General features: G+C 40.0%; 1 protein-coding gene across 6 annotated transcripts; it reads right to left on the bottom strand.

Moving 5' to 3' along the window:
• Positions 1–1,308: 1,308 nt before the first annotated feature.
• Positions 1,309–7,219, bottom strand: LOC147641500 (NAC domain-containing protein 105-like). 6 transcript variants are annotated; one of them, XM_086783714.1, is made up of 5 exons: positions 6,753–7,219; positions 6,124–6,341; positions 2,539–2,822; positions 1,949–2,436; positions 1,658–1,835 (listed from the first exon to the last, which is right to left on the bottom strand). In XM_086783714.1, the coding sequence occupies exons 1-5, from the start codon at positions 6,857–6,859 to the stop codon at positions 1,808–1,810; spliced, it is 1,125 nt and encodes a 374-aa protein (XP_086639840.1). In that variant the 5' UTR covers positions 6,860–7,219; the 3' UTR covers positions 1,658–1,807. The 6 variants fall into 6 exon arrangements, with proteins under 6 accessions (XP_086639627.1, XP_086639550.1, XP_086639672.1 ...); XM_086783501.1 differs by having other exon boundaries at positions 1,309–2,436; positions 6,124–6,351; XM_086783424.1 differs by having other exon boundaries at positions 1,309–2,436.
• Positions 7,220–9,362: the final 2,143 nt, after the last annotated feature.

Below are 9,362 nucleotides of genomic sequence, written 5' to 3'. Positions count from 1 at the left end.
CAACTCATTTTTACAATTTTATGTTTTAGAGCTATATATTCCAACTCATTTTAACAATTTTATGTACCATTTGCGAGGAATTTGTCCACGTAAATACATCTTAATATGTATGCCTAAGATGTAAACTAAGTTTTGACAAATAAGACATGTTGTCTTGCTTCCAAGTTTTGAGAAATTAACAAGATGTGTTTTCTTGCTTCTAAGCTCATGCTATGTTGCTTATAATTGTGTGTTAGTTTATCCAAAAGTATATAGCAAGCTTTGACAAAGACAATGCCGTTTCTTGCACCTTCTATCATCATGCTATGTCGCTTATTTGTGCATACTCTTTGGATCAATATATCGCTTCTTTGGACAATATATTAGTAGCTCTAGACATTTTAGATTTGATTCTAATATGAACATAACTCGAAACCTAGAATCCTATATACTTACAAAGTAGTTTTCAAAATATCTATAAATCTCTTTTGCATGTGGTATTTGAACTCTCTTAATGTAAGAAATGAGCATAAACTTTTGCACGGCTAGAGATTATTTTCATAGATGGTGATTTAGAATTGAAGGTGGTTCTAGAAATAGATCAAGTCAACACATATGACTCAAATGTTAACTTATGCTTACTTGGATGATTCCTTTGTGCAGGCACAAGTGGAAATCAACACACTCTCTCTCTCTCTCTCCCCACACACGTGCATGCACACACACGCACGCATGCACATAGATGGTACATGTTAATATAGGATAGTTGCTTAAGACTGCAATGCCTTACGAACCGAGCTACATAAGGGCCATGGGTTTGTGTGCTGCAATGCCTTACGAACCGAGCTACATAAGGGCCATGGGTTTGTGTACGTGTGTGTGCGCGCGCGAGAGAGAGATACTCAATCCTCCATCGTTTTCTTAGGGTTTACAACATAAGTTTGCCACCCTTTTTTTTTTTAAAGGTCCAAGGGTCATGGGTGTGGCAAAAGCGAGGAATCTAGAAGACGGCGTGCCCTTTTGACAAAAATGTTGCAAGGTCTTGTAGGGATCGAAGACAAAAGAACCACTCGCAGGTGTGAACAATTGTTGGGCATCCCCATTATATGATGGTCCTCATTGAATCTTGCACAGGCGGGCGTATAGTGTGTACACCATTATGTTCAATTTCTGTACGTACAGCAAGTATGGATGTATCTATTTTACAGTCTTAAAGGAAAAACATTACAAGTTCATCTAGGACAGTTACTAATTAAATTTAGCTTAAAGAAAAATAAATCAGACGTATCTATTTTATAGTGAGCTGCTGCGGTTATTTGCAATTGTACGTAAGTGAAATATAGGGTGTTAACAGTATGTAATTTACAGTAACAGATGTTTTGAGTTGCCAAGTCAGTATATGCGCTGATATTGTAGCTCATGTGTACGTGTTCCATCACATGCAGCCTTGAAGGTCGAGCTGAGGTTGGGTGGGCAAACGTATTGTTGGATTAATAAGGCTTTGTTTGCTTGAACAGCCCATATTAGATGATTGGATGGGTCGCTATATCTGTACCCAAATCTAGACGGTTAGACGATTAGCTATATTTGTGGGTATAATGGCTTTGTACCCAAATCTCGCTTGGCCAAGAGGTCGATGTCATTGCTGCAGAGGTTGTAGTTGGCCTGCTGCTGTTGCTGCTGTTGGTGGGAATTAATCAAACTCTGCTCATCAGCGACGATGCTATAACCAGAGGTGAAGCTGATCTCTTTGGGGATGTCATCCTGGCTGAGTTGAGAAGCAACGAGTCTATCCAAGGCGCGCCAGTCTGTCATTTGCTCCTCTTTACTAATTCCAAGCACTAGAGCATTGGCAGCTGCAGCAGCGGCTATATTAGCATTATGGATCAAGGGGTTGGCGCCCATGTGAATGAACAAATTGGCATTCTCGGCCAGAGCACACAAAGGATTGATGAGTTTTTGGTCTGACCTGATCATGGCTGCAGCGGCTGCATGATTTTCAAGCTGGAGATTGAGGGTTCTCACATGGCTTACATAATTTGAGGAGGACGAAGCATTAATCAGATGGGCAACATTGCTGGTATTGAAGCAGGGGGCAGTGATCTTGGGGCTTTCTAGATGGGGCAGCTGCATGAAGGGGTCGACGTGGGAGGGGTGGTAATCTGCGAGCTGGTCCAGCTCCTGCTTGCACGAGAAATCTCCAACGTTGTTATGATGGTGCAGGCCTGCGCCAGGCCCATGGTTGAAGAAATGGTACATGGGATCTTCCTCCGGATTCATCAGCCCGCCCATGATGTTCTCTGCATGCTTAGAATCAGAGTCTAGGCAGTCTGCAAGGAAAGACATCTGATCATCAAAGCAGCAACCTCCCATCGGATGATCCATCTCATGCAGCAGCGCCTTGATGTTGCAGGGGTTTCTCTTCTTGAACACCCGGCAGACCGCCCACCCTTCTTCCTGCAGTAAACAAAGCCTCATGATGATCAGTGTTTGTAGCCAAAGCAAGGGTTAGCAGCAGGCCGGTACCAGTAAATAATTGAAAATGAGGGAGCTTAGTACGCTTGTTTGGGATGCATTCTCGCAATTCTCCAGCCTGTATTCGTGCATGATCCAGTCCGTCTTCTGGCCGTTGGGCGCCCGCCCACGGTAGAACACCAGAGTCTTCCTCATCCCCACCAGCTGCTTATTAACGTGCTTGCTGTAGATGGCCTTGTCCCTTCCCGTGGCCTTCCAAAACCCAGCAGCCGTGGCCCTATTTGTCCGGGTGCCCGTGGGGTACTTCTTATCCTTGTGGCTGAAGAAATACCAATCATCCTGATCCGTTGAGCCTATCCTGCATCTTTCTGCACCCCGCTCCCAGAGCCAACATTTCTGTTTATTAGCATCGAACCATTATGGTTGGACGAAACTTACAAGATAAAAAGGTAACTTCTCCTCCGCTTTTTGTCAACCATAGTACTTTCACACGACACTCAAGAAATTACAGATACTAAATCTTGTTTGTTTTTCTCATGTTTGTGATGTATTTCTTCTCATATAACGCTCTCTCTCTCTCTCTCTCTCTCTCTCTCTCTCTCTCTCAAAACACAGTCTAACAAATTTTTTAGAAAGTGAAATGTTCTTTGAGCTAAAGACCTTATTATTAAAGAGATCCTTGGATTATAACCTTGTCCCAATTTGAAATCATGTTAATAAAAAAAAAACTAAATGAGCAAGAGAATCTAAAGAAGAGATTGAAGACTTTTAAATATTTCAACATATATACACTTATTGACAAAGAATACATTATCTGTAAAGATTAGGCAGCTATATTAGAAATTTAGTTGATAAAACATTTATAAAAGTGCATAAGTTTGGGAAAAAAAATGGGAGGATAATGGAAAGGTATATATAAATTTATGGACACCTTGTAGGTGGGTTAGTAATCCTCAATAATAAACATTTCAACTTGTTGAGTTCAAATGGTATTGGAGAAAGGGAATCACAACTCCTTAGTAAACATGAATTGCTAGCATTCTAGTACATATTCCAATACCCCTAGTGCATATAACCAATGTAACCTGATAGTATTTTATGTAATCGATATTAATTCTTACAATATAATAATATTAGAAAGCATCCCTTTTCTTGAGCAAATGTATGAATAAAAAACCTAAAAAGTTGTAATAGTTAGAATTATGTTATATGCATATAAATATAGATCATATAAGTACTTTGCAAAATTAGTTTGGCATATAATCTGCAAATATAAAGTTCCAATTAAAAAGAAAAGAGAAGATAATCAAGCTTGTCCTTTTAAATAATATCTAGCATTATAGTGAAAATAGTTCTAAGCTTTAGCATTGTAGATATAAATATATTGAAAGCTTTAGTGTTGTTGATATAAAATATTGAAAGATATGAAAGAAGGCTTTCCCAGCTTGGGCTTACATAAATTTAAATTGTAGAAGAAAAGAAGGGTGCAACAAAGGAGGAATAAGAGGTGATTATATTGCACAAAAGAAGGGGGGGGGGGGGGGGGGGGGGGGGGAGGGGGAGAGAGGAACGGCCTAAAATTATGTTAGAGTGTTAACATGGTTTTGATTGGTGTAAGCCTACATTTTGAAAAAGCATGAACCTACATCTTATCAATGTGTTATCATTGGTGCTTGTGCTATTTTCACTGCATTGATATAATTAATGATGATTATGCTATAATGAAAGCGTGATCACAACCCTAAGCTTGTACATAATATCAAATCAGCTTATAGTAATAGTAAAGTATATGAAATTAGTACACTCTAAATATATGTGTTTTCTAGGGTTTTCAAATAGTGTACCCATTATTCTTTACAAATTTCATAGGGTAAAAGATTCTTGCAAAATATGAATTCTGCAGCAAACAATAACTCTTGCATTATATGAATGACTTCCACAAAGGATGCCCTCAAATTGGGTTCAAAATGACCCTACAATATTCTTCCACCTAAACCAAGCTCTAATTTTTTAAACAAGATTTTATAGTAGTTAATGAGCACAAATCAATTCCACAACTTTAGAGCACAAGGACTAGTAAGCTTTGGATCTTTAAAAAGTGACTTCTGGTAGTGAATTTTTTCCCTCTAAATATACGTGCTATCTAGGGCTTTTTCCAAAATTTTACCGGTTGATCTCGATAAGGTATATTCTTGCAAGATCTCAAAGACTTCTACAAGGTGTTTGGCCCTTTTAGTATATGAATCACTTCTACGTAGTAAGAATGTTCTCAAATCAGGTTCAAAGTGAGCCTAGATATTCTTCCACCTAGACCAGGCTCTAATTTGATTTAAAAGTGACAATAGACACTTATTGTCAAGCCCCAATCAATTACATGCTTTAAGGGGACAATGACTTGCAAGCTTTAGAACTCAAGAAATTTTGATCTACAAAGCGCAGATTGGTACTTAAATTTAGTACCACAACATGTTTAAACGCTTACTTCTAAAGGCTAACATGTGATGAGGAGAAGTATCAAAAGTGGCATTGTTGAACTTCATGATATAAGCTCAACATCATTAAGTCAATATAGACTTATCTTAAAAGTACACCTTGTTTTGCCTTGTTCAGTCCTCATGATGCTTCTATAGGCTCTAGTCTAATGATATGGTCAACTGACAGCGTTAGAAAAGCAAAAAATTGTCCTTCCTAAGTTTATGTTCAAGTGAAAAATGTCGAAAAAAAATCATAAATGGACCAAAAATCATTGTAATTTAAATCCAAATTACTTGTACTTTTCCAGGTAGAAGGTCTTTTCATAACATCAAGCTCAAAGCTCTTCTCCACATACTTGATACTACAAGGAATATCAAGTTAATAACATGTATGATTTAGGTGTTTACTTACATCAAAGATGTTAAGGAAAAAACAGAATTGAAAGTCTTTATTCTTAAGTCAATTGTCAAGTCAATCAATCTAGTGTCAAATTGCAGCCACCGGGGTAAATTCAAACCTAGTACCTTTTACCTTAAGGGTAAATTCAAACCTAGTATCTTTTACCTAAGGCTAAATGGTTGAATCGTGGCTAATGGTTGCTATGCCCTATAGCATTGATTGACATTGACTGACAGAGTAGCATATGCACAGATATGCCTCCAGCATGCGCAAGAAGTGAGAATGTAAGCAAGTAAGGTCTTCATTTGATTGGAGCGACAGTATTGTTGATTTGAATGTAAGAATTTAAGGGTGGATCCAGCCTTCCAAATGATTAGCATCAACTAAAGACTGTGATTTGGTGCACGCCTTTATAAGAAGAGGACTAGGAGGAGGAGTTGTGGAGTTTGTTCTTGGGGGGAGAGTACATGGCAGGACAATTTGTGTGATGGTATTATTACCCATATAATAAGCTGGTGCTTGACTGCAACTATGCCTCGACTCGTGTGATCAAAGAAGAGTTTAAAGGCTCATAGATGTTTGGGAATATGTCTGTTTATGATGTTGCTTGCTGAGTTAGTTGGGGAACATGGAGATGAAAGGCAAGGGTCGTCCGAAAGAGAAGCCAGCTATCATGATGATCGGACGTCTTGCATATGTGCAGGCGTTGTTGTTTGTAAATACTACGATAGGTGACAAGAATAATTGAAATGAAAACAGTGAAAGCTGGATCAGCAGCTGAGGCGCATGAAATACCTTGAAGATCCCACGGCTCCATTTTGTAGAGGTCGATTTCACGAATGACATCCAAATCTATTCTCTGAGATTCAACTTTCTTCTTGAGGTAGTAATCCACCAGCTCCTCGTCGGTGGGGTGGAACCGGAATCCAGGAGGGACTTTCGTTTGTGAGGGCATGCAGGGAACCGACATTTGTTTTTCGTTTTGATTCGCCTTCCAGTACGTCGTCAAACGCCTGCACAGAACTACTCCGGCGTGAGTACTCATGCAGGCATCGGCCAGCAGTAATTAGCCTCGACGACCACATGATGCAATTCCAAGTGTGCGAGTGCGATATCTACAGGTTAATAAATCAGCTAGGAGGTAGAGTTGTTGCCATGGTGATGAGTGGCCAGATACTGCAGCTAGGCCGGTTGATGAACCACAGGCCAAGCAAGCACGATCGCAGTAGCACTATAGCGAGAGTGTAACGATATTACACATGTATCTAGTATTTTATCAACAGAATAGGAATTCCGTCCAAGAGATCGGAGCGCGCAGCTTCTTGTCGCACCGATTCCATCAAGAGATGCCCGACAATATTATGTGGGATCCGAGGTTAGCATGTTTGTTTATGGAAAACCAAAAGCAAGAGCAAGCTACGGACCTTTTGCCAACAAGATGATGCAGGCCGTTCGATGGATCTTGTGCTGTTGATGGAATTAAATGCTCAGGAAACGTGGAGCTCGTGAAGGAAAGAAAAACGAGAAGCATTAACTGCGTAAGCTATATAAGGGGAGAGACCCAAAGGATCTGGGAGACCCAGAAAGAGGGAAAGAGGCTGCGTACTAGTCACAGAGGTGGGCACTGGGTGTTTGTGTGGCCAGCCAAGTCCAGACTCCAAGTATTAATCAGCGTGGTGAAATTTAATGAAAGCCGCAGAAAAGGAGAAACCTGCAGACCCAAAGCCCAACTTGGGCTTTCGTGGATTATTAATGCCCCTCTCCTCTGTTCCTGGAGAGAGAAACAGCTTGATTGAGAAAGGATCCTTGGCCACACCAACAGAACATAGATTATAGATAGACAGATGTGTGCCGTTGTGTGAGTGGTAATAAGCAAAAAGTTTGGGGGAGGGGTTAGGTACTAACTTGTTGCCAGTTGGAGTTGTCATAATGGCTGATAAATGGGGGGGGCGGGGGGGGGGAGAGAGAGAGAGAGAGACGGTGCACCGTGTGACAAGTGGGCTTCCATGATTAGGAGAGACTAACAAAAGAGGTGACAGAGACAAGGCTGACCTGCAGAGAGAGTGGGGACGACTCCCACATTGACATTCATGAGTAGTGGAAAGCAAGGGATAAAAAACCTCTCTCTCTTTTTTCTTAACACACAAACTAGGGGGAGTTCCCACACGGGTTTCGTTTATGGGGGCACAATTAAACCGAAGCCCCTTCTTGCAATGCATTAAATGAAGGAGAAATGTGTAGTGTTTCATCTTCATTTGCATATTTAAAGGAGCTTGAGTCCTCGTTTTGAACTAAAAATCCAACTCCGCTAATTTTGACAGAGTTGAAAGGTCGGAGACTTCCTTAGTTGTATGAATTAATTAAAGGGGGCTTCGTTTTCCCACAAAAGGCTTCGTTTTAACGAAGCCTTTTGTGGGAACTCTACCTTAGAACTACTAGGAATGGAGAACCTAGTTCCATAGTGTAGTCACTAAAAATACACATCAATTTAGGGCATGTTCACGCCAAGCCTACACTATTGGTGAAATGTCAATAATTATTGCCAAACATCCAACAAAGCTCTTCATGGCTTTTTGGTGGTTGAAACTCAAGGTGACTAATGGCAAAGAAGTGGCCCTCTTTCATGGCCTCTTGGTGGTTGAAACTGAAGGTTACCGGCAACAATCTCGGGTTTTGTACTAGAATGTGTGCCAAAATTATGACAAAGAGTGAGAAAGCATATGAAACTCAGCAAAACCTATTTTTGTACATGTGTGAGGACCCCTAGATGTTGCTTAATCATTTTGTGCATGGTAACCAAGAATAAAAACATCATTGCTACAAAATTAGTGCTTGGCTCCTAAAAATTAATGGTCATGCAAACACGCTCGTACTTGAGCCTATTCACACTAGGGTTGGAATGATGCATTGCAAGCAACCGCAAGAGACCCTTTGGGGACCTCATTTAGAGGGGCTTGTATTAGCAAGTACAACATGCAAGCTGGTGGTTTTTACAACTTTGAACTAACAATTTTCGAGTTTCGCTTACTATTGTTAATAATAAAATTATCCCAAGATAGTTTGAAGATATTAGCTACTTAAGTTCTCCTTTAGGCATTCTAGCCAACAAAAGCGCCAAACTATGGTCACTTGGGATTGCACACAAACAACTAGCAGATGGGTTGTTCGACTTGTGATTGTGGCAGTGGCATCATCCATGGTCACCTGGTGTGGTGGCCAAAGCAATCGATCCTTTGTGCGTAGGCTGGTCTGGCCACACATGAAGTCATGAACCATCTTGAAATCCCCAAAAAATAGTCCTACAACAACCAAAACAAGCTCGAAACAGCCTTGCCAAAACTAGCTCACAAAGCATTGATTGCAGCTCCACACATGTGGCTTTAATTTCCACCATCATTGTTCAAAAATCTAACATTTTGGCATGCGTGTGCATAGCCCATGTGCACAGCCAGAGTTGACACTTTCTTAAAAAAATGGGCTCAATGAGCTCACTAAAAACCTATTGTCTACTTCTCTAAAAGTTGACAAAATTTAATAGAGAACTCATTTAGTCCCCATAGGGGCTTGTATCAACAATAACAAGGACAAAACTAGGGGCTATTTTACAAAACAAGGACAAAACTAGGGCTATTTCACGCACACGCACACACACATGCACACACACAAATATATATATACTGAGTGGCTTTTAAAGTCAAACTAACACAAAATACACAACACACAAACATATATATTGAGTGGGGTTTAAAGCCGAATTGATACAAATACATAACATGTTAGCATATAAGACATAATTCTTGAAAAATTCACCATAGTACATGCTTTCATATACATTTAAAAATTATGTTTTTATATTTATACCATGATAATAGGCTCTTATATTTAAGACGTGGAGCTTAGCGAGTACAAAATGCAAGTTGGTGGCTTTGTAGCTTTGAATTGATGGTTTTTGCTAGCTACTAGCAATGTAGCTTTGAATTGATGGTTTTTGCTAGCTACTAGCAATGAAATTGGACAAAGACATTGGGGAAGAT

Source organism: Cibotium barometz, chromosome 1, assembly GCF_041138505.1.
Source record: "Cibotium barometz isolate CiBa-2024 chromosome 1, ASM4113850v1, whole genome shotgun sequence".
Taxonomy (NCBI): Eukaryota; Viridiplantae; Streptophyta; class Polypodiopsida; order Cyatheales; family Cibotiaceae; genus Cibotium; species Cibotium barometz.
Note: the sequence above shows the minus strand (reverse complement) of the source record. Positions and strands in the feature narration are given on the sequence as shown.

What these genes read in the sequence shown, in the direction of transcription:
- LOC147641500 (XM_086783424.1), bottom strand. Translation starts at nt 6,859, where the DNA reads ATGCTTCTCGTTTTTCTTTCCTTCACGAGCTCCACGTTTCCTGAGCAT. An exon ending in CATCATCTTGTTGGCAAAAG is followed by an intron (nt 6,342 to 6,752) that starts GTCCGTAGCTTG and finishes AGTTCTGTGCAG; the next exon opens with GCGTTTGACGACGTACTGGA. An exon ending in GGAGCCGTGGGATCTTCAAG is followed by an intron (nt 2,823 to 6,123) that starts GTATTTCATGCG and finishes AGCGGGGTGCAG; the next exon opens with AAAGATGCAGGATAGGCTCA.